The sequence below is a fragment of the Strix aluco genome, chromosome 4, assembly GCF_031877795.1.
Source record: "Strix aluco isolate bStrAlu1 chromosome 4, bStrAlu1.hap1, whole genome shotgun sequence".
In the NCBI taxonomy this organism is placed as follows: Eukaryota; Metazoa; Chordata; class Aves; order Strigiformes; family Strigidae; genus Strix; species Strix aluco.
Genome location: NC_133934.1, coordinates 118004330 through 118030125, shown reverse-complemented (window position 1 = coordinate 118030125; position 25796 = coordinate 118004330). Strand labels below are relative to the sequence as shown.

Below are 25796 nucleotides of genomic sequence, written 5' to 3'. Positions count from 1 at the left end.
TTACTTCAAAAATACTGAAGACAATAGATTTTCTTAATGTTTTAAATGAGCCATGATTCTTTCTCATCTTTAAAATTAACACAGAACCCTTAGGTTTTCTCAGGACCTTTTCATGCATAGGCCGTTAAACTTCTCAGTGATGTCAATCTGTTCTAAAAAAGTCAACACACAGAAACACATATGCATGGGATTTTTGGCAGACAAGTTACAATAATAGAAAAATGAAGCTCATTTTTAATACAAACTTTAATTAAGAATTTCCTTCATTTTAAAATACTATTGCCATGATTAGGTTATTATTTTTGAGGTTGAGAAGTGTTTTAATATGCTAATTTTTCACCAGCTAGAGACAGTTACCGCACAAGTAGTGTGTTCGCCATTAAATGTCAATGTTAGCTTAACCTATACCTCCTTCAGATGTGCAAGTTTTGGCAAATAAATCTATGGAATCTATGCTATCTAGAAGTATTATGTCCGTACTAAAAAATGTGGGGTCAGTGAGAGTGCTACAAAGATAAGCGAAATAAATGCCCAGTAAATTTTACATCTGCCAAAGCAGGAGAAAGGACAAAAAAGGGGCACTGCAGCTCCATTTCAGAGAGCAGAAATTAAAAGTCACTTAGAAACTCAAATCTAAACCTGATCTGAACATGGCATCGTTAAAGGAAGATACAACATCTGAAACCTTACAACAGACTGCCCACCAAAATTAGTTGTGAAGGTGTCAGTGAAGCCTATGAGCTCACCATAGTGCAAATCAGCTCAGTGATGTGACAGAAAATAATCTCAACTCCAGTCTCTAGACGCTTGTATGATGCCATTATATTCTGAAGGCAAGGGTTAGGAAAGGAAAACAGTTTCATAATTTCATTGAAAAGATTTTGAGACCTGTTACAATCTTATTACACTAAACTACACCACAAGGCGCAAAATGAAAAAGAAATTCTGTCTGGCTGTGGGAACAATGGGACAGTGGATCTGAACAATGCACTAATGTGTCTCTGGGAATTCTGCTGGTACGGTGAAACAATGAAAACACTTTATTGTCCATTTTTCAGTAAACTGTAACTTTAATCATTTGTACAGATAAAAGCTAGTGCATCAGAAAATGGGAAATCATATAGATGGGGAGGTGGCATCCTGAGCAGTGTAGTGGGACTGATGTATCTGGAGGGGAGTTGTTGCTGTATGTTTGTGCACACTCATTGCAGGCGGTGTCAGAACCTGTATGATGTCACATTTTTGAAAGCTGTATTTTGTAACTAATGATTTAAATTTCATTTGTATTGAGTAATGTAAGACAAATGACTATTTGCTAAGTGAGAACAAGAGAGCTTTTACCCATCCCTAGATGAATTTTCAGGAGTTAATACTCTAATTTTAGACAAAGAATCCTTGCTTTCACTCCCTGTTAGTAGGCTATAGTCAAATAATCTTGATGTTTATGTATTCCTGTTCCTTTTTTATTTCTATTTCTATTGCATTACTAATAAATACAAAAAAATACCCTATGGCAGTTTCATATCAGAAGTATTGTAGTTCATAACTCTCAACACCGTAGAATTGTAGAGTATTATAATATGATTTTGTAGCTAATGCTACTTTTGAGTCGAGTGAGCTGTCCCAGTCACCATGTCAATATGAAACAAAGAAATCTAAGTTACAGTATCCTCTCAAAATCCACTAAAATAGCAGACACTGATTATATAAATATTATCTCTGTACTGTTTATATTTAGCAATGTTGAGAGAAAAAGCCCAATACAAGCATGTTTCACCTGGCTGGCAGAGAAGGACTTTTGAAGAGGGATTTTCCCTTCTGGGTCATTTCAGTGGCTCTGTCACTGGACAGTGTCAGGCTGTTCTCACCATTTGGTGATGGCTTGGACAATCTGTCCTTCATACTTGACACCTGGGTCTGCGCTGAACACCATTGCCTCCAGCGGGCTTGTTTGGGGAGTGCGATGATGGTGCTTGGTAAGGGAAGGATGTTGAGATTTGGGTGTCAGTGGCAAAGCCTGCTGTGCAGAGCTGCTGGTGGCAGCGGGTGTGCTGGGCCCACCTTTGCAGAGTTTACAGGAGGTGAAGGCTTGTTTCACCACAGAGGCTGGAAGGCTCTTTCAGGTTGGTGCAATGCATGTCTGCTGAACATGTTGTGAAAGCTTCGACGGCCGCTGCGCACACTGAACATATTTTGTAACTACAGTAATCTTCATTGGGCAAAGCATCTAGCACCATCAGCAAATGTGCTAGTTTTGCTAATATTTATCAGTGGATATAATTATAGCATCTATTTTACCATGACTAACTTTTGAAGAGCCCCTCAAGCTCTTTAGCAACCGTTTCATAGGTCACGTTTACTGCAGCATGATCAAAGGGAGCTGAGCTCAATTCTGCAGCTCACTTTGTTTCCATTTAAGACATAAGAGTCCATTTCACCATTTACAGTCTTACTTAATGCAGCAGTCAGTTTCTGCTTGAGCCTGGAAGGTTTTAAATTGCGTGTTTGTTCAAGTTTTGCTTTTCTTCTGAGTCAGAGGTTTTATCCATTAAAAAACTGAAGCACTGCAACACTTGGTGCCTGGCCCCAGACTACAATCCAAAACACAAGGTACCACGCGTGTGCTTCTCCCTGAATCATCTATCACTCATTCAAAACAGAAAAAACAGGCATCTCTGCCAGTGGTTCATCACCAGCACTGGGAGTCAGGTGGTCCGAAAGCTGGCATCGGAGCCCAGACCTCCTTCCACTGGCACGGTGCTGTGCCTCAGCGTTGGAGGACGTGGTGCTTCGGCAGGAGCCGCCATGCCCAGCAGCAGCCGCAATGCCCAGCAGCAGCCGCAATGCCCAGCAGGAGCAGCACCAGCTGCAGCTGCAAGGTACACACCACAGGAGCCCTGGGGAAGGGAAAGCCAGCGCCTGGGTTTTAGGCACTCACAGGATGGGATCAGCATTTAGCAGAGAGGGGCTCTGAGGTTAAATTTTGGATTTAGCTGCCTAAAGTCTGCTGAAATCCCAATTTAGACAGTTGGGGGGGGGGGGTTGTTTTATTTTTTGTTTTTCTTTGGGTTTTTTTGGTTTGCCCTTTCTCTCCAGTGAGCAGCACCAGAGATTGGGCTTTTTAAGAGAATTTCATGCAATGAATAAATTGTCTTCATTCTTCAGAAGTGGCTTTTCCTCACTGCTAGACTATCTCCAGATATTAGAGTGGGATTCTCTCTCAGGGTCCTATCATAGGCTCAAATAAGGATTTCCTCTCCTACTGTGGTGTAGGAAAGGAAGAAGTGCCTTGCCGCCCAGTCTCCTTTGTGAAAACACTTCAACTGCTGGAATAATCGTTCATTCTAAATAGCAGGACTCCAGCGTTTCAACCACAGCAGGGGTCTTCATGAATGTCACTACAAAGCACACTTCATGCATGTGGGAAAGATGGGGTATAAGGGGAGGATCACCATTATGCCAGCACAGTCTGAGCGCATTAAAAATACAATATAACAAATGTGGGATGAAACCATCAAAGGTATGCGTGTTTTACAATCCAAATGAAAATATGTTGCAATATGTCTGTATACATCATGTTGTTTCAAATGACATATATTGCAGTTGTGGAATTTTCCCCATAATTAAAAATAATATTCTTAATCATACTGCCCAGGAAAAAAAATATTGCTTTGCAGATTGATTATTTTGTAAATACAAAGAGAAGGCTTTGAAGATGAAAAGAATAATGCTTTGCACACCTCTGACTCTTCCCATTCAAAGACGGGAGGCTGCTTAGCAAACAGTGGTGCTTTCAGACTTGCACCACCTTTTTGAACTAAATGTCTTTATTTTACTTATTTGAAAAATGAGAGGGAAAACATGACACAGTCAAAGTCATGCCAGGAATTCAGTGACAAAACCTAAACCAGAATAACTACCAGTTGAGCGCATTAGCCATTAGACTACCCTGCCTGCAAACACTGAAGATATTACTTGTATGGTTTATTATTAAATGCTTTCAAGCATAGTGCCTATAGTAGACATACTCTTATTTTTGTAAGGTCCCCTAACAAGTTGTGTTCAACACACATCACTGTATGTAATGGCCAACTGCAATCTTGTTATATCCACAGATATAACATTATGATACTAAACTGATGAGAAGAAAGTACACTACAGATACACAGCTCCTTTTCTGCCTTCTGTGCGATTTGTGCTGATGGGAACAGCATTTCTGAGACATTAATACTCTGAGAGATTGATGTGAAGAGACGCAATGATGGATGGCATCATATGAGGAAATAATCCATCCGCTCTTCAGAATTACTCCTTAAAAGTTTTCAATCGTAGCTCAGCTCTGCAACCCTTCATTTGGTGGCTTCAGCCCTCAATAGAGGCTGAAAGCTTACACTAGCAGAGCTCTCTGAGGCGTATGTGTTCAGGGGCACGAATCCTACCTCCTGTGAGAGTGGCTTCTCTCATTTCAGGTACAATAGCTTTGGCACAGGTTCACCAGTTCACCAGCCGGGTCACAGGAGGGTCATCCCTACAGGTCTATGTCACTCCCCACAGGGAATTCCCTCCCAGCAGAAGGACCTTTCCTGCACCCCTTGAGACCTTGGGGAGCCCCGGGCATGTAGCTATTGAGAAATGTTTTCAGAGAGTATGAAAAAGAGATGCTTTTGTGTGGCTAGCCCCACATCGATGCTCCTCCTGCACATGGCTGAGGTCACTGATTTTGTTTTAATTTTTATGTTATGGTTATAAAGATGTTTCTGTGACAATAAATATTCCAGAGGTCTGTTTTATGCATATATTTAAGTTGTATTTTGTTACAATTTAATATCTGGTTTATACAAAGCCACAACAATATAAATCTATGCCTTCTGAATTATATTAGAGAAGAATAAGACTAGACCAAGCTATAATGTGGATATATTTTTTTTTTAAATGGTACTTAAATAACAGCATAGCAAATTGATCATTTAAGGTATACACAAAAACTTCCATTTTTAAACAAAGTGGTACTAAAATAGTAATTCTGCTCAGTTTTTTAGAATGAGCATTTTAATTTGACTAACAATTTACAAGAATGTGTAAAACCCACAAGTAGAGGACAAAGTATATGTCCAAAGGATGTATGTCAGCTACACTGTGAGAGAGAAGTGTCTCTCCTCTGCAAACAGATACCCACAGTGCCTGTGAACAGAGGGAGGTATCTCAGCACTATATCTTACATTTCCCAGACAGTAGGATGATGTTTTAAACTTGTGCCTTATCAGAACTGATATTCATAATTCCCCATCTTCCCATGTCAGTGTTTCACTGTTTTCAGGATCCAGCACAATTAAGGACATCTCATGGGAACTGATGTGTACTAGGAAAATTTACTGTCGGCCATGTAAATAATAAAGCATGCATAAAAATGTATGTGTAAGATGAAGCACCACATGTGTTCAATATATTGTTAGAAAGGGCTAGCCAATCTCATTTATGTCACTTTCTACATTTGCAATAAGAGAGAAAATTGGTAATTTATGTTACTGGAAATTTGCCCAGATACAGAAAACGAACTATGGCAAGCGTCTTCTGAGAGGTAGTTGGAAAAAATACTGCATTTCTTCTAGTGATTTCATATGTTATGCTTGCTTTTAGTGAGGGGTTTATTGGGAAAGCTAATTTGCGCTACTAATCAAGTCATAGAAAGTAGCTGGGGAGAGTTTACCTGTAATCTTAACTCCTGTCATCACGTATGCCCGTTTACTGCCTCAACTAACCTAGCTTCATGTTTTACTTATCCATCTCCTGTATCTTTCATCAGGTACAGTATTAATTACACCAAAAGAGGTAGGGGAAGAAGGAACACAGTATTCCATTTGTACAGTGTGGGTTATTTCTGCAGGGGACGATAGAAACTCCACTGGTTCAAACTCATTGAATTTCCATGAGATTTTCCCAAGCGGGTGGTGGAGCAGGAGAGTGGAAGGCAGAATGACCTACAAGTAATAGGCAGGAAATTCAGCTCCCTACGCTCGCAGGTTCCTTTGATATCTGCCAGAGCCCAAGGCCACCTACATTGACACCTTCATCCCTCCATGGCTTTTGCTGCCTCAGCCCATTTCTGCTTTCCCAGTACAAGATCCCAAGACGCAACCCGGGGATGGAAGAAAACAGTTAAATCACCACTAACTTAAACTTGACTGGCTCAAGAAAAAAGCAATAGAGAACAATCCTTTCCTACAGTTTTCAACATTACTTTACACTAATTTCCAGCATGGACTGTAGCTTTTATTTTTGTGGATAACTATAGTTTTGTTTTGAATTAAACTTTATTATTTAATTTGGAACAAAATTTGACTTGGAATAAACTTTTTTGTTCTGGCCTGTGCAATCACTCAAGGCCCACAATGTCATCAAAGCAATTTTGTGTTACATGTGTTTTTTCTTTCTACAGATTCATAAGTGTATCCAGAAATTTAGATAAATTCTACTTTTCATCTCATTTTGACATATAAAACTTAAGAAATAAAATGTGGTTGAACCAAAGAAACCTTCACTGAATTGTCCAGGAACATGAATAGACAGCGGGGTTTAAATTTCAGGATCAGGTCCATACAGTAATAAAATATTTGGCTGTTGGGGAAAGAATGCTGGTTGTTCTTAAAACACCTCTGCCAGCCAGTGCAAGGTGTAGAATTACTAATCCTCCTCAGGGGAAGCCATGCGTGGCATTCTTCTCTTTGGTGGTGGCATTCAAGGGAGTCCTAGACAGAGGAAAAAGTAATAGGGGCAATAATGACAGTCTCTGAATGAAGCCCTGAGAAATACCCCAGGCCCTGCCGCCTGGCTGCCAGCCATCCAAGCATGAAGAACAATTGTGCATTTGTTTCAGATACCAAGTCACCTAATTTTAAAAACGCTTCCTGATGCAGGCCTTTAATTCTTAAGTATTTCACCACCTGATGTTTCTCTCTCCAGCTTTCAAAGGAAGAGAGAACCAGAGCTACAGATAAGAGAAAGGAGGGAAACTAAAAGGGTTTTGTCATTAGCGCAGTCATAATTCAAGAAAAAAAGGGCAAGAAGAGAATTTGTTTTCAACTTTTTGATGCCCGATAACCCCTCCTTGTCCCACTACTTTCCGACAGAATAAATGCTGGAATAAAGAATAGAATGAATCTCAAAAGAAAAATATGTATTGTGTGCCATCAATTATACAAGCAGATGCAGCCATGAACGAAAGAATTAAGAACGTAAAACCCCTGCAGCGTGCACTGGCTGATGAAGGGCTGGAGGTTGCCAAGGGACACTGCGTGACCACCGTGCAGTCCAAGCTAGGATCTTGCTCTAAACATCAGCCTGCAGCCCTGTCATGCAGGGGCTTGCTGCCTTTTCCTTTACATTCTTCCGCTTAAACAGCTCTTTTACATATCATTAGCTGTTTAATGAATGTTTTGACCATAACCAGCTTGTGGTATATTTTACAGATGTCTGAGAAATCTTGCACCGAAGAATTTTGCATCTTTTCCCCAAACCATCCCTTCAGACAAATATTCCTACATGAAGGTGAATGAATCCCCTAGACTAAGGGATGGGTAGAACAGGACAAGGGCCAAGTCTTCAGCAGCTGTAACCTTGCAGAGCACTATCAGTTTCAGCTGAAGTCTTGATTTCATTACTTTTTATTTGTCAGAAAAAGTGTTATATAGCTTTATGGTGCTATATGCAGAAATAATTACACATAACCTAGCTAGCTGCTTAATGCTCATCAGACACTTCAACTAAACATTTTTTTGGCAAAGTCAAAACTCTGGATACAGATTTTTCAGATTTGCACATCTATAATATCTCCCCATTCCTTCATGACATCTTTTATTTCAAGACAACAGCAGCTATTTTCTTATTCAGCAATCATTTCAGAAGGGAAAAAAAGCTTAGCAATATTGATGCAATTTAGTATCATACAACCAATTAAGAAAAAAATGCATTTCAAAGAAGGTGATGATGTTCATTTCATATCAGTAAGATGTTTTAAAGAAAACCTGTACAAGACTGTATAAAAGGATATTTTGCCAATTTCACTCTTTTAAATGTCATTTGGTGACCATCCAAGAATAAGGAGTAAATAATACTTTATGCTGGAAAAGAATACATGTGACTCATGATTTTCAGCTGTCACACATGTGAACTTGTGGAAAATGATGCAATTAGAGACCAGAAGCAGAGCAAAATATCTGTTTACATTCAGCTCTGCCAAGCAGATCAGAACTGCTGGAGGACTGCAGAAAAAACGTCCTTTTCTCTCTTGCTCATGTCCTCCATGGGCTGTGTCCTGCTCAGAGCTATATCGTATTGAAGCCATACAATTAGGGGACAGTCTTGATATGATTTAGCATTTTGTACTTTTTCCGTTCATCTGATGAAGTGTGAGTGTTTGCTTTGTCATTCATTCACCATTTCCTTCCATGTGAAATTAGGAAATATGGCATTTGAAGACTGAAACCCAGGGTTTTTCCATCCCTGCATGTTTTCCCTTGGAGATCAGAAATTCAAGTTATCCCAATGTAGAGGAAGGAGAGGAAATGTAGTAATAAAGTCCCTGGCTTCGTCACAAGCCCCTTACTGACCTGACCAGAAGAAAGTGTATGGAAAGAGATTGAACTATTCAGGGTAAGTATAGATGAACATCAAAAGTACGTTGAGGTAAAATCAGAAAGCCAAAAGCACAAAATAAGATACAAGCAGGGAGAGTGAGGTAACAAGATGTCATTCTACAAATGCATATGAAGAAGGCCAAGAGAGTGGTGGTCCACTACTCAGGGGTGCAAGACAATAATTGACAGATGACATGGGGAAGGTGCAAGTAATTAATGACTTTTTTTGTATGTGTCTTCATTAAAGCTGTATTTCAACAAACATGTTAAGCCAGTGCTGTTGCCAAAAAATGTAGTTACACCCTGGCTGCCCCAGTCCATTCCCACCTCATCGCTGCCTTCCTGCATCCCACTGCCACAGTGATTTGTAAGGGTGTGCAGGGATCTGGACAGGGAAACTGATCCAGCTGAAAATTAACCTAGTAAATAGATGATTGTTACTAGGATCAATCAGGTTTTGATTCATGTCATGGCTGTACTCTATTCAGATAATTTTTTTCAAATTATCTAGACTTAATAACTTCATCCAATGATGCTTAATGGGATGGGTTGCTACTGACTCTGAGTGACTAGATGTAGAGGGTGTCAGAGGATAAGAAATAGGAAAGCATGATGCCTGTCATTAAAATGGGGAAAAAAGGAGCTAGGAGATTATTGATCAGTCTGATTAAGTTCAGTGCCTGCCTCAAAATCTAGCATTTTTTAAACAATTTTTAAGTGCCTAGAAGATAAGGAGGAAGTGGGTAGCATCCAGCTTTAGTTCCCACTCAGCTTTAGTTGTAAGAACAAAGTCTGTCAAACCAGTCTAGTTCTTTCTATAACTGTATTGTGCTGTGGAGAGGGGAAGGGCAGTTGGTGTCATATAACTCAACTTCAGTAAGGTTTTTTGCACACTCATGACACTCATAAGCAAATAAGGAAACAGCCTTGCTGACCCTGCTACACCTGTTCTAACAGGTGTAAGGCTGTTCAGGTAATTCTAACTAAAAAGTGACACAAAATGGAAGGATGTATGAAATATGATTCTGCATGGTTTTGTTCTTAGTCCCATTATAGTCCACATTTTCATTAGTGACTGAAAAAGGGAGCAGACATACTTAGTAAATGTGGAGATCACAGCTTGGGAGCTCTGCAAGCACGCTAGTCAATAGGCAAATTAAAATTTTAAAAAGATCTTGTAAGCTTGAAGGAACTGTCTGTAAAAGCAAGATAAAATGTACTAAGGTCCAGTACAGGGGACTACATTTAGACAGGAATTATCTGCTGGAAGGTGGGTAATAACTGGTTAGGAAATAGCTCGACCAAGATTAGACCACAAACCAAACATTGAGTCAACTATGTTATGCAGAGTGGAAAAGGTAAGCATCATACTGCAATGGATAAATAATCCTGAAAATGGATGAAGAAATTCTTCCACTCTATTCAGCATTGATAATGCCTCAGCTGGAGCCTTAAGTCCAGTTTAACTTGTATCAAGAAAGATTCTTTTTCAAGTTCTACATTAGAATAAAAAAATCTTTCCAACTGTAAGGGCAATAAAGCACTGGGATAAGTTTCCTGGGGAAGTTATAGAGCATCCATGGAACATCTCTAAGATCATTTTATACAAATATATGGCCTGTTTGATGTGATATAGCTGCTCCTGCCTTGGGTCAGATTGACTAGATGAACTCTCAAGGTCTTTTCCAGCCTAGGTTTCCTGCGATCCACCTCACAGAGTTACTGCCTGATCCATTCAGCTTTCTGGGGAACAGTAGCTGCAGACTCATTTCCAGGGGCATTTTGCTATTCTTCTCATGTGAGGTTCACAGGTAATTGACTGGAATGCCTCAAATAATCCTGCTTTACTTACAAGATCTCTCAGTTACTATCAAGCTGGAGTAATATAAATTAGGACATTGCTCCATCTTTCTGTTCTGAGATCAAATCTTGCCCCCATTTAAGTCATTGGCAATATATTCCTACCACCCCAAGAGCAGCTGATGGAGAAAACAGTTTAATTAATGTCATACCAGAAAATAAAGTTGATGTACCAAAAAATCAAGTCACTCTTCTGAGCACTCATATGTATGCTGCTACTATTCTGGGGGCTAGTGATGGAGAATCAGCATTTCTTCTCATGGTCACTGGTGTGTGTCAGGTCAGGTCAACACGAAGCAATCAAGTCCACTGGTGCTCATTATAAAATGAGGTAATGTCCCTTTCCCTCTTATGAGGAGGTACAAAGCAGAGTCAAAACTTGGCAAAAAATCACTGTCACAGTTGCAAGAGTGAAATGCCAAAAGCCTGTGTAGGCGTTACGACTGAGGTGTCCTCAATGTCCATTTCCAAAACAATACATGGGATGTCTGGGATTTCATTTTTCTACTCTGTTCCCTTTTTTGGATCCACTCTTATAATGCTTATATGGACAAGCTGATGAAATAAAAAGGCTATTTGCACTGACTGCAATATTTGCTTTCAGTTGCAAGTGTCTAATTGCTGTTTAGCAGGCAAGCATGTACACCTACGGAAAGGAGAGCTCTCTCTGGGTTTGATGCTCCTGGGCATCTGTAATCAGCACGTCTGAAAATATTTTAAAGTGAGCTCAGCCTGTATTTGTCTTCATATCACAAAGTACTGCTAGGAACAGAATCGAATGTTTGGGTCTCTTTATATTATTTCCTTGTATGAGATGAAAGGCATTTATGCCTATCTTTTCTCTGCATTCAGAGACACCTACCTGTACTCATGTACTTGATGATCTTAAAGGTCTTTTCCAACCTAAATGATTCTATGGTTCTATGTAATGGCATTCTGTACAAACCGTCCTCCTTTTCTTTTAAAACAGAGTAATAATCTAATATGATTTATTTCTTAGTGGCACAGTCTCCTAAACAGGCATTGGAAATTATCATTAACCTTGAAGGCTAGACAATCTATTTTTTGGACTTGCCCTTCACAGCACTAACGAAAGCAGTTTCTACAAGAGAAATTTGACTTTCACATTACCTGAGATACACATTTAAATCAATAAAATATATTAATCTTTTATATATTCCAGAACCTAAACCACAAAGTTTAAAATTATATCTTCACACTTATGAAACTCAGGTTTGCCATTCTGCTTAGGTGTAAGAGTGTGACATTTGAGAAAGCTGTGACATTTGGATCTGTGTCCAACAGAGGGAGGTGTTCAGAAACACGGATTTGGTCCAAACTCTTTCTAAGTTTAAGGAATTCAAAAGAAGGGGGGGGTGGCACATAAATGTAAATGAGCAACACATACGTGACTATTGCAATTCAATTAATTCAGCTGCTCTGTGAGAATTCAGGTGTGGAGTCACTGCTTGCTTACAGTGTCAGACCTACTTGGAATATTTAGGATCAGCCCAACATTTGGTGGGAGCACTTTAAGATCAGACAGGTAACAATATCGCCTCTGTGCTGGAAAGGAATTTTGATTCTCTTAAAAATAAAAATGACTAGTTCATACCTCCTGACTGATGTAAGGCAAACTCAAACACAGGTCCAGTCTGGTAGGCAATTTGTGTTCAGTAAAAACCTGAAGTTACTCGGCTGTGCCTTCCTCACAGGCAGTCACTATGGCAATGGGAAAATATTGTGAGGTATAGGAATGATGTGAATATGACTCAGAGAGTACAGAAAAAGGAACATTCAAAAACATAACTCCCAGTAGGCACAGAGTACACTTTTCAAAAATATGCACAAATCAAGGATGATAATCTGGTACTGCTTTGCACCGATGTGTTTACTGGGAAATGCAGTTAATAAATAACGAGCTGTAGTGCTGTATATTTTCAGCCCCTCTATTATCAGGGGGAAACAGAAGCTGGCGGTGAAGGAAATGGTGGCTCTCTGCTCTGCTCCTTCCAGCCCTGCACCTTCCCCCACGGGACCACCATGCAGCTGGAACTGCGTTTATCAGTAAGGGACATGTTCGGACAGACTTGGTCAAGTCAGTGTGTGACTTCCGTGGCCTTTCCAAGTGGGAAGGCTTCTTCTTTCGCTTGTGAAGCCACAGAGGCTGTGGGAGCCCCTGTATGAAGTCTCCCGTCTCATTGACCCTGGTCCCACCAAACTGGGGTTTGGCCCGAGTACAAAGGAAGTAGCCCAAAGCAAGAGCCACCCCACAGGGAGACATCCCTACAGAACATCACATGAACAAGAACTACCTGGCTAACCCAGACCTGTGCTCTGGCTGGCCCAGTGCCTGATGGGCTTCAGCTTGCCACAAAACAGGCATTTATAAAATAGCTTGTCCTCTGGAGAATTTTCTCCCCAGGTCTGCTATTTAGTTGTTTAGTCTCAAGAAGCATGAAGATAGATATTTATGGAGATATATATATAAATATATATTTTTTTAACTTGTTTAAGAAAAAATTCTACCTCATGCAGCTAATGATGATTGCATGGCCTGTATTAGTGCTAGTCATTCTCCGAATCCTTTACGCTTTTGGCCTCAGTAGCACACTGACGTAGTCCCGCAGATCAATTATGCATTGTGCAAAAGCCTTCTTTTAATCAAATTGATGTTCTGCCTTTTACTTCGCTTAATGTCTCTTTATCCTTGAACTCTGAGAAGCGCCACATATTAACTACTCTCTCTATAGCGTTCAAATTTTTCCTACATCCTCCTCAAGCCTCCCCTTCAATTTACTCGAATCCTTCAATCGTTTCTGCCCTGAAGGAGGTGAGAGCTTCCTTCCTCATGGGTTTCTGGGACCTGTGGAGTTTGGGGGCTGTCCCCAAGCTTCCCCTCCTGACCTGCAAGCTGCTGTTTCTTCATGAGAAATTCAGTGAGCTGAAGCAGTCCACTGCACCCTTTGATCCTGCTCCCCTGAGTTTTACTGTGGGAGGTACAAGGGAGCCCTGAGGCATCAACATGATTATACTGTATTCTTTTACCTTAAAAATTCTGGCCACCAGTATTGTTGCTCAGCAACATGAAACTGTGTATCACTGCTGGCTTCATTAAACTTTAAAAATATTTTTCCTTGCCAACTCAAATAAATAATTGACGATGATTTCAGTGTATATTTAGCATGTCCGTTGGAATTCCAGTAAGTAGGTAAAACAGTTTTATATATCTGGAATTAAGAAGAAATAACTAATACTTGCTGTAAAATAAAAGGCATAGGTGAAAAATACTTGCACTTACATAGCAATTTTTATATTGCTCAAAAGTGCTATATCAAATAAATGTCAAAACCCTGTAATTATTTCTTTACTGAACACGCTGCACCTTCTTTTTTTGTGAAGAGCATTAAATCTTATTGTATAGTTTCCTACTAGAAAAGACTACAACAACTGATCCTTTGACTTCCTTATTATATATATATTTGCTAATATAGGCAATTGAACACATTAAATACACATAAATAGAGAAGAACAGATTTCAACATCTATATTCTCTGGTTGAGTAATAGTGCCTGGGGTTATTAAAAGGGAATGGGTTGTAAAACTCAAGTGTACTTTTCGTCATTTAACTGATGGATGACTTGTTATTCACCCCTAGCATGGGTCCCAGCTAAAATAAATTGCTGCAATGCTTATCAGCAGATTCTTTTCTATTATCTGCCTGAAGTCCCAGTTTTATCTAATTGGTGGCATTACCAGAACATTTTTCTGCAAATATAGAAGCCTCTTAGTAAATGCAATTGCTACTTTAATCCATGAGAGACGCGTTTAGATGAGTATCTGTGAGCAGAATGGAGAGAACCTGAGCTAGGGAGCTCCAGAGATCTCCGATCTAAATGACTGCCAAAATAAACATGAGTGGAGATAGAAGGATTAATCCTGTAATCCTTACTTAAGCAAAATTCCTGCTATCTTCAGTGAGATTCTCACTGGGGAACAGCTGTAGAAATTGGCCTAAATGAAGCAGAAATGAGAAAGGCCAAATTCTGCCTCTGGGTGTGTGTGTGTGGCTTCTGTAAAACCTGTAAAAAAGTGTGACACCCTGTGTCTGGGATAATCAGCATGTAAATTCCCACCAAGCTCTACACTACCAAGACTTTACTTGATATAAATACCAAGTACATCCATACCCTCATAGGGAAACATTTCTATCCAGCTTCACTAAGAAGCAAGAAAACAAGTGCAAACTGAAACTAACATTCAGAATTAGAATGTGCATTTTATTAGAAAGTGTCTTCCATTTTAACCAATCCTAGGAGTGTTTGAAGCATTTGTCTTCACTGAACTCAGAATTATTGCCCCCATTTTCCAGCAGAGATGGAAAACCAACATGCAAAGTTAAGTGATTTTCCACAGACCACACAGCAAGTGATTAGTATCATGGGGACAAATTAATCTTGGGTGTAAATCCATAAAGATTAATGGAGCTCTAACAGGGATTAATTTGGCCCATCATCTCTAAGGATAGCAAAACCAATTAGGTGATGTCATTAATCTTCTGGTTAGTACAGGACTGTTTCTTAAGCAATACTGAAGGAAAGGCAATAGAACAAGAATGACCAAAGGACCCACTAAAACAGATGAATTGGCCATTCCTCGGCAGAGGTTCGCAGCAGGAGCCTTAAATAGTGACAGCAGCCCCGATGTGCCCTCAGGCTCCCATCCCAACTGGGATGCTCTACGGCAATCATTTATTTGAGGATTGGAGAGTCAGCCCAGATTTCAGTCTCTGATAAGGTTTACGTCTTTTCTTAGGGCAAGACTTCCATGAAACTGATTTGGAGTCAAATATATTTATTATAGACCTGGGATCTTCAAATCTTTGGAAAACACGAAGTGGTTAATACCCTATGGAAAGTAGCACTTGAAAGATTCATAAATTTTAAAACTTCCACTTTTGGCCTGACAAAACATGAACTATCCCATTAGAAATAAGTCTATAAGAAGGAAGTATTGCAAAATCTGTATAACTGACATGTTCTGAGATTTGGAAAAAAATATTTCCTCGTTCTTTGGTTGGAACAATATAAAATTTTCCATCTTAAATACTGAAGATGTTCTTGATGCTTACAAAAGGGTCAAAACTGGCCCTCAGCTGAGAATGATCTGTCTTCTGTTTGCCTCAGAAATTAGATTTTTAAAAGAAGCTAAATTAGACAAAGTTTTTTTGTTAAAGGGCAACGACCAGCTATAACAAACGCATACAAAGCAGAAATGAACAGAACAACGGAGAGCTATGGCTTCCAGATCATGGTTGATGGAATTTATGGAAAAAGAACATCTGTGTCGTTGGCAAGGTCTAGCGTGAGGACATTGAATAGCAGATAGTGAATTTGTGTCCAAAAGTTGTGTGCATTACCTAATAGGCCTGGTAAAAATGTTCCACTGGGATTTTGAAAGCAAAACTTGGCAACAGTGAGATCATTAAAACCCTACTGCATAGAAGCCCTCATTCAAAATGTAATAATATATAGCAGCTTTTTCATTGTTATTAGGAGAAAAAATATTCTAGCTGTAATAGGGATATTCCAATCAATAATTCTGCCTGAATAAGAGTTTCACAGCTGAGATTTCATAATCTGTGAAATAACTTAAAACTCCTTTCATGGGGATGTTCTTGAATAAATTAAAACCTCTTTCCTCATTTTATGTAATGTAGGAGTTCAAATGAGGTGATGTGCTCAAGGCTGATAGTATGGGTCCATTCAGTAGGGAGGACGTCATGATGCTGCCTCGTACTGCAGCAGAGAAGTCAGGCTTTGCAGGACAGGGCTTTCCAGCTTCCTTCCCACCCGAGTTGACCGAGCATGTTTTAGGAATGTAATGACACACTGCTTCATCCATCTATGGACAAAGGATGCTAAAAAGAGACATAGAGTAAGCACCTAACCAGAACATCAAAGAAACTTGAATTTTGGCAGGGTGACTTGAATATAGAAGATGGAGTGGGGTAGAAATGTTTCTGAGTCGGTGCCGATGGTACGTCAGCACAAATACACTTAGGAGTTGGTACTTCTAAATACCGATGCTCATAAGCTTAGAAATTGTGATGTGGAAAATTTCATCAGCCAAAAGTAGGAAATAAATGTACCAGAGAGTGTTCATACATGGTATCATCTATGTTTCAGAAGGGCAGTGAAAACAACAGGAAATGGGCTTAAGAAAAAGCTGTCAAATTAGGCCCATAATATATAAGAAGATAAAATGTCCGTTTTAATATCTTCCTTTGACAGATGGATCTAAAGAAATATTCTGAGAAATGCTCCAACACAAGCCTATGTTTCCAGAAGGCCTTTCAGACTGCAAAATGGAAATGTTTCTGTCTCACTGTTTGTTTCTGACAACCATATCTGGTGATTATTAGAGGAAGAAATTCTAAAAATACACTTTTTTCATAAGTAGCTAATATATTGAACATTATAATTTCTAGACAAAAAGAAAATTCTGAATATAGGCAGTTGTATTTCAGTAGACTAGCTAGCTTAATACTAGTTTTCCTTTTGAAAAATAGACCATCTTTATCATTAGTGGTTAGGGAAAATGGGTAGTGACCATGTCACCATTTATCCAGTCTTTCTAATGCGCAAATACAGCTGCAGCACAGTACTGCGAGCACAAGGCTATGTAAAACCAGACAGTAAATGTAAAACTGTGCAAAAGTTATGTAAAACAAGTGCAGTAAATGTAAACCAGTTCATGCTTTCAGCTCTGGTATGGCCAGAGTAGGAGCTGGATACACGTACCTTATCTCATCTTCTGCAACTAATGTTTGTTGTAGAAACAATATAGAAACCAACACATCATCACAAATATTAGCTTCATGCAAAAAAGCTTATATTGAAAATTACATTTAGTGTTTGGGGGACAAAATCAATACTTAGTGCTGTAGTGAATACCACAGTAAAAATACCTGACATTCAAATCCAAGTTGCTTCATAAAAAATAACTCCCCACAAACTATTATAGCCTGTCTAGTTCATATATCTTTGTTGCCCTACTTAAAACACATGTGTCAGAAATAATTTATGAGGAGAGATGTATGCATATTCATAGTAATTACTGCTTCACAATTCCAGTTGCAGTAAAGCTGAAAGATCCTAGAGAATAACAGCAAGAAAAGTAGTGACAGTAACTACTTCTAGGTGCTGTGGGGCACAGCAATGCCCAGACTTTGTCCAGTAAACACTGTGTTATCTGTTTGCTGATCATTTGATTGGTATGGCGACTGCTGCTTTTGTTAGCAATTAGCTCTGGTTCTGTTTTAAGAAAATAGTAACAGGCATCCTGAAATGCATGTATTTATGGAAAAGCCTTTTATGTTCTAGTTTGAATGTATTTGATGCTGTTCAGAGGTTTACCAGGTTCTTTTTTCCAGACTGCGGACACAATAGTGGAAACATTTATTCATTGGCTCACATACACATTTAGTGCTATATATGGATTGTCGACACAAATGAAAAAGTTGGCTTACATCACCGGAGATATGTCGTCTTAAAATCAGAGTAAAAGAACAGACTCCATGTAAGTATGTGAAATCTTCGTGGTCGTTTTCGCATACCCATTTTAATTCCTATTTACATCAAACTAGCAGCAAATAAGCTCCTCACCATGTCCTTGCTAGGAAGCGGATGCTTCAGCTGTGGTGGCACCTTGCCCTCTTCAGAGGTACCAGCTCAACACTTGCTACCATCCCACAGTGCTCAGTGTTACACTGAGGGATGTAAAAAACTCATTTCTACTGACAAGCATCCCTTAAGATGTTTTGGAAGATGATACCAGTCCAAATCAGATGGTACAGGTCTGTCCCTGCCATGTCCCTAGGGAGGGTACCACCTCGAGCCCCATTTTGAAGGGAACACAGGTGCACCACAACATGTCCAAGGGGACTAAAAGGGCCAGTCTCAAAGAAAACAGAATATAGGTGCCCCAGCAAGTCAAGCCAGACACAAACCCCTTGCTTTGAGCACACAGCTGTTGAGGGGGTAAATATGAAGACGAGACAGACCAAGGTCTGAAGTACATCCTACAGAGTCAGCATCCTGAGAGCATGAACAGCTGGTTAATATGATTAAAGGAGATGGAAAAACATCATGAAGATGACATGGCCAGGGGGAGAAGATCAGTATGCACTAAAAGCCAGAGAAGTGCCTGGTTGCATGCATGGCTCAGTGTCAATACCAGGTCACGTGCAGGAGGCAACCCAGCATTACTGTTCCCTGCACAATTTCATGATACCCACAAAAAGCCACCATCCCCACCTCCCCTAGGTGCCTGGCATGCTGGGGGTTCCCTTCCCTCACATGCTGGGCAATGTTAACTCCAACAGTATGATTAGTAGTATCATTTATCCACTAGCTATCTTATCTCTTTATTCTGAACAAAGAAGAACCCATGAGGATGGATTCCTCGTTCAATCTATTATAGACTACAGGCCACACATGACCTAGGATTTTCTCAAAGATTTTTGTTAGAAAGGAAAAATATCTGCTTTTCCACAAACCCTGGCATTTGACCTCCCAGCTGGATAGTTTCAGATAGCTTCAGAGGTCTCACTGTACTTCTGTCTTTCAATAGCTCCTGGGTGTCCGACACAGCCCTATGCTTGGCTTGTGCTGGGATGAAGTGCCTTGTCTCCTTAACAGATCTCCCTCTTCAGTGTGCATGAGCCTATTCCACAAGAGCAAGCGTAACACTTTTGTAAAGCCCTCTCTGAACAAAGCAGCCAGCTCCAAAAGCATCTTTCTACCTGGGCTGTCTCAGCTGCTCACAGTTAATGAGCCACATGCTATATAATACAGCAATGGGGCCGTCAGAAGGGTTTTTGAACCTCTTCTCGCTCTGCAGAGCCCAGGTTTGGTACATGCATAATTCAAATGATACCATTTGCTGCTGTGATGATGATTGCTGGACTCGGGCAGATTTGTGGGATCGAGCACTGCGAAGGGAAGGACTGCTGAGGGCATTGGCAGTGTACAGCAATCACTGACAGCACCTCCCAGAATTACACCTGCAGACCACAAAGTCACTGCCATGTGCAAACAGCAGTCCCTGTACCCCTGTACCCTGGTATGGGAGAGCTGGTATTTCTGGGGCTGGATAGAAATGCAACACATTCGTCTCTTTTAAATCTGGTTTTGGTTTTGGGATATGCTGCCAAGCTGTACAATGCAGGGAGAAAGACAATACCACTATTTAATCTACATAGATTAGTCTCTGCATGAACTCAAATCCTGGATTTTCTTGGCTAGATGTCAGGATGGGGATTACTTTTGTTAGCTAATGAGTAACATAAAAAGATCTACAAGACTACTACTTAGGAAAATGAAATATATTTAAAATCAGGTATTTTGATTGCTTGTTTTTTTCCTTACTGACTGAAATTACAGTTATGTATAGTCTCAAGCTAGTAAGCAACAAATCCTTTCTTATTAAAGTAACTTAAACTGTTAATGGTGTATAGCTTGCTTTAGGTTTATAGATTTTTTTTACTGCCACCTGTCTACTTTCCAGACTGCACTAAAGAAAAAGGAAAGCTATTTTCTGTTCTAAACTCACACTAAAACACTCACCATGAACAGGTAATACTTAAAAAGAAACAAGTCTATGAGACCTTCAGAGCTCAGCACTGAGTCAGAACGATTTTTCTTGCTGTAGTATGATATTTAAAATCAGACAATGCAGAAACAGACACTACCTTACAGTGTCATATCCAGACCACAGAAAACATCATTGCAGTAACCCTGTCTACTTACTACTTAACACCGAACCACCATCACACTTAAGGAAAATTAATTACTTTGTAGATGAAGTTAAAATCCCAGCTGTTATAAAATACAAGGTAATTCTCATGTCAACGACAATGCGAAATTAAGTAATGGAAGAAACAAGTGACCTGCACAGAACTCTGATGCTCCACTGTGGTCTGCCTGAGATGGCTCCTCGGGGATGGACTTCATGTTCCTCAGCAATGCCCCCGGAGCAGCTGGTGAGTTATGTCCAGAACTCAAAGGGCTCTGCATGAGAGGCAGCTGGGTGCCTTATCTTCTTTTTATTTATGTGAAGGTTACAATGGCAGCAGACAGCAATGCATAGACACTAAATTAATTAAGCTGGTTTTAAGCCACAGCATTAAGGTGATGTCATAAGAACCCGCTTAGAATGGCAAGGTCACTGGAAAGGGAGAGTACACGTCCTGCAATAAAAGAATTTGTAGTTTGGGCTTGTGTTGGATGCCTTGTGTGGACTTGTCAAACTGCTTGTTTTTCCATCCTGGCACCACCTGAAAAAGTACTTTTTCTATCCATTGAATTATCCAATAGCATCTCTGATTTAAGCAGGAGAAGAGCTGATACACCTGCTTGAGCTGTGAGCAACACACATTATATACTCAGAAAAACATAAATTAGATACATTTGGAAACACACAGAACTGGGAAAATACTTTGATGCAAGATAACATAGTCCATATAGTTTATGCCAGACTGAGTTTGTGTTTGTATACAAGCATGCTCAGATAGGCACATGCTGGGCAATCAGAAATCTGCCCAGTTTACCACTTGCACTGAAATGACATTGTATGGCCATTTTGCATTGATAGTTTAATTATGTTGTACAGCTGAGACTGAGGGTTTTTTCCTCTATTTCCTAAGTAACTAGTTTTGTAAAAATCAAGAACAGAAACAATTAGTTTTGATTTTCTTCATAGCCTTACGAAAACAAAATTTTAGGGAGACTTTAACAGAAGAAATAAAGCAGATGCTGATGCATTGTAAGCTCTTAATGATGCTATTGCTTCATTCTGAAATATTTCTACTAGGAAATGTTGAGCATCTAAATTGTAGCCATAATCCTCTCATACAGAAGCCTTTTCTACAGCTTGTAAAAAATAAGTGCAAGCCTGTGTCTTCAGCATTAGTGGAATCAGCTGAAGTGAGTAATGCTTTGTGTATCCTAAGGCTGTGATCCTGTAAACGTGGTAAAAAGACGGCAGTGTTGGTTTTTCTAAGCAGTCAGTCCCACACGAGGTGAACTGAGTCAGAGCATTCGAGATGGATGGGCAGCTCTGAGAAAGGAGCTTTTGTTCCTCATCTCCAGTCTCTAACAGTCACAGTGAAATCGTCTCTACCATCTACCTATTAGCATCAACATCACTGGGGCTGTTTGTGTGAGAAACACTTATGGATATAAGCAAAGGTCACACAAGGAGACTCTTAAATCAAGATCTTTTTTTGTGCCAAACTTAAAATGACCACACTGATGACACACCAGTGCCTCCCATAAGGAAAAACTAGAGGCAGCTAGAAGGACAGATGTGGTTCAATTTGTCACTGAGAGCTTTACAGTAACAACTATTTATCCTTGCCTGCAGTATTCAGACAAACAACTGAAGAGAAACAATTCTGTTCACTACATGGCAGTCTCCTACCCCTTTTTTTTCCTGGTAGCTGTTACTTGTAACTGCAGCAAGAATAATATCCTGAGGGCTTTATGCTGATCTGTTGGATTTGAACATCAGGCTCTCAACTTACAGCCTCTATATCACCCCCCCCCACCAGACAAGTACACACTGTTTCTGCTAATAAAAGCTTATGAAACAAGCTTAGACCTGTGTAGATTTTACCAATTTCATACAAGGAATTGACTGTAAAATCCACTTGGTAATCATGCAAAACCGGAAGGCAGATGAAATAGATCTGTTCTGCTCTCGATGCCATGGGGCACATCTTGGCCCGATTTGTGTGTGATCCAGCAGTACTGCAGGCAGTGAGCTGTATGGGGTCTGAGGTCGGGCAGCATGTGCCGGAGAGCGGATGCGCTTTTTTAAGCATTCCTTCTTGTAGCACCTCAGCGTTTCCAAGTGCGTGGAGGTTATACACTAGCTATGCTTCAATGGTGCGGAAAAGCACTTTCCATTCAAAGTGAATAGTCATCAAAGTAATAGAGAAAATTGTTAAGTGCTGTCAATGGAGACATCTTTGCTTTTTTATAGATGCGTTAATGGAATACCCTGCCACAAATCATGAGGGGTTTGCAGCCCGTTACTTCTGAATGGTGAATATAATGATGAAAACAAATATTGTGTTACCCACTGGTTTCCATTATTGGGCTAAATTATTGGATTAAATCATGATCCCCAGAGCTGAAGTCAAAGGATTTTGCCCAGAGCAATGATTAAGATATCAGAAGACGCAATCTCCCTGAGCTGAGGGGAAGCATGGGAGTCAAGGAGTGTCAGCACAAAGGGTGCCTGAGCACGCCCATTCCACCCACCACATGAGGACATAGGTTGGAAGAATGAACTACTTCTGCATGGACACGTGCACGCACACACACACATTTATATATACACACATAGATATATATATATCTATGTCTGTGGGCCCTGCTGCACAGCCAAGACAAGGGCACTCTGAGCCCTCCCCATCCATACAAGGAAGCCCAGCATTGCTCCATATGGATTTTTAGTGGCTCCTATACGATGCTTCACAGTTTTCTCGAGGTAAAAGGCAAAAGAAACGTATGCACTGCTGCTAAAAATAGCCAGTTAAACCCTCAGTGATTCATTTGGTGGTGGGGAGTGCCCATAAGCGCCTCTATCTAAACAGTCTGTCTCTGGCTCAGTAGCTCCCATGCCAGCTTGTGAATGTCTCTCCAGTCTTGCTCAGTCTGTTTTCCTATGGGTTATACCTTCTTTAGCTAAATATATTAGGGAAGTCTATTTTTCTCCCTCCATGGCACCAAGACCCAAGCATGACTTCCTCTCACACTAGGAATTTCATAAATAAATCACTATTATTTCCCTGGGAACATATAGCATTACAAAAAAACAAAACCAAACAAAAAAACCCAGGAAACGAAGCCAAGGAATCATCCCTTTCTCAGGTTAGATATGTTAGAATAATAACAGGAACGGGAATATGCTGTTAAACTTCAGTGGCAGACTTCTTTGCATTGCTCTGATTTATGCAAGTAATAAATAATTGCACTGAACGACTTCTCGAGGTACAGCTAAAGAAGGCTTCATGTGAGAAAGAAAGCTTCATGTGATTTAGCTCCCCATCCCCCAATCATACACACTCAGGGTGATGACCAGGATTTAAATCACAATCCTGTAAATTGCCATGGATTGGGAGAAAATTAAATTGGACCCTTTGGTGACATCCTTGGAGTGCGAGTGGCTGTTTATAAATGTATAACTGAGCTTATTGATAGGCGTTTTGAACCTGAAATAGGCTCTGTTTGGAGCTGTTGGATTTTTTAATACCTGTTACAATATCACTATTTTTCTGGAACTATCCTATGTTTTTTGTAAGCAAGTTCTACCTGTCACTCACAACCCCTAGGAAGAATGAGGGAATGAGATGCTTCCTCAGTTGCAGTATGGGCTTCTTTATGTCTGCTCCAATGTGAAGGGCAGGTAAATCAGAGGTGGTTTAGCCGAGAGAGCTGGGCAATGAGTGTATATCGATGTTACTGATGTGAGCCCCAAACACAGAGGAGCCAAAACCTGTTTTTCCCCCAGAGCATCCCTTCAGCAACATGTGGCTGAAACAGGCCTTTCCCGGGATTGAAACCATCACTCGCTCCTTGGTGTACCCATAAACACTGACTCCAGAGGACACGAATCTGGGATGCTGTGATTAATGGTTCTTTCTTTTCTCTCTTTCTTTGTTTTTTTCTTCTAATGGGATGTCATGTTTGACATCTTTTCTCTTTTGATGTGGGGACTCACTGGTAACTAATAAAATTTTTGCTGCTAAGGGTCATTTTGTGAGGTATTTAAGTTACAGTAGGATAACTGGGGAATAATAAATAAATCCTTTGGGTAGTGATACTTAGTTACCAAATATTTAGTCTCCTCAGTTAATACATGCCACATAACCAGATTTTAATGTCATTACTTTTTTTACGAACAAAATAGTATTTTCTTGATGCATTCACTGATATTATTTGGCAGTCACCTTTTTTATTTTTCTGTGTAAAGACAGTCTGTCTTTGTTAGGAAACATCATTGCCACTGACAAAGGTAGTGATTTCTTTAGTCTGCACATAATACTACATGTCCTTGTTGGAGCACGACAAGATACCAGCATATTTGTCTTCTCATTTGTAAAAGTTTCCCCAAACACTTTCCCTTCTAACAGCATGTTCATGATCCATACTGTGCATGCTTAGACTACACACATCACATTAGCAAGGCAACATCAGCAAACTTGTGATTTATCCCTGTTTTCCCTCAAGGGCTGGGCACGCACAGTTCCACGCTCGAAGAGGAAAGACGCTGCCTCCCAGCAGCCAAAAAGCACTAAAAGACTCATGTGCTGTGGCTCTGTCCGAATGAGTAAGCAGCTGAAAATAATACCGCTTACATTTTCTTTGGCAATGGGGATTATAGACAATATTTATCCTCCTTTTCAAATTTTCTGTGAACCAACTAGTTCAAGATCACAGCTAACATAACTGGAATACAGACTAGTTTGTAGTGCTGTAACTGGCTTCATCTCCAACAGACCAGCTTTGAAATACTAATAAATTCATCCATGAGATACTCTGCTCTCTTCTGTGTAATAGTGGATTTTGCAGCTAGTGTTTCTCTTTTTCTGTAATCTGACCCTATCTTTCTCCCACTCTTAATGCTCCTAACTATCAGTCAAGGAATTAATCTCAAGATTGTGTCCTAAACCCATTCCTGGAAAGGCAATGGAAGTAAGTATCAATGATATTTTTCAGTTCAACTAGTACATGCCATAAAGATTACGTATGTGCAAGACACAGCAGGACAAAGATACACTTGTCAGTTAATGCATGTTTGATCAAACAATTTAAAAAAAGAATAACAGATGAGATCTTGAGATTTTTGGAACCTAAGTTCAGTCTTATCGGTAAGTCCAAGTTGAGCTCCTTGAAATCAATGAAAATATTTGAATGAGGAACAAGACAGACGCAGGGTGAATATTTCCAGAGAGGACTGCAAACTACCTCCAGGCATCTTGCAACTGATAATTTCTGCTTGTAGCAATGACACATAGCACTATTTAATGGCCTTCGGGGGGTTGTGCTTATTCAGTGGTGAGCACTTGGAGTACATCTCCTGCAAGATACACTCTGAGACTGATTTCCAAGTGGTGGTGTAGCAGGCTGTCCCACTGGAGGGCATTAGGAGGAAAAGGCATCAGCTGGGAAAATAAACAGAGACCCAAGCAACGCCAATAGAAAAGAACAGAACTAGAAAACAACTGTGAAT

At 40.1% G+C, this 25796-nt stretch overlaps 1 protein-coding gene across 4 annotated transcripts in view; it reads right to left on the bottom strand.

The window, feature by feature from the left end:
• The window catches only part of EML1 (EMAP like 1), a 107675-nt gene extending 87092 nt beyond the window's left edge, over window positions 1-20583 (bottom strand). For 2 of the 4 annotated variants that reach the window (XM_074825092.1, XM_074825095.1), the window contains exon 1: window positions 20446-20582. In XM_074825092.1, coding sequence (XP_074681193.1) covers window positions 20446-20572 — 127 coding nt within the window. In that variant the 5' untranslated portion in view covers window positions 20573-20582. Of the gene's footprint in view, window positions 1-20445 lie in introns of all 4 variants that reach the window. The other 2 variants (XM_074825091.1, XM_074825093.1) reach the window with 2 other exon arrangements.
• Between the last annotated feature and the right edge of the window lie 5213 nt (window positions 20584-25796).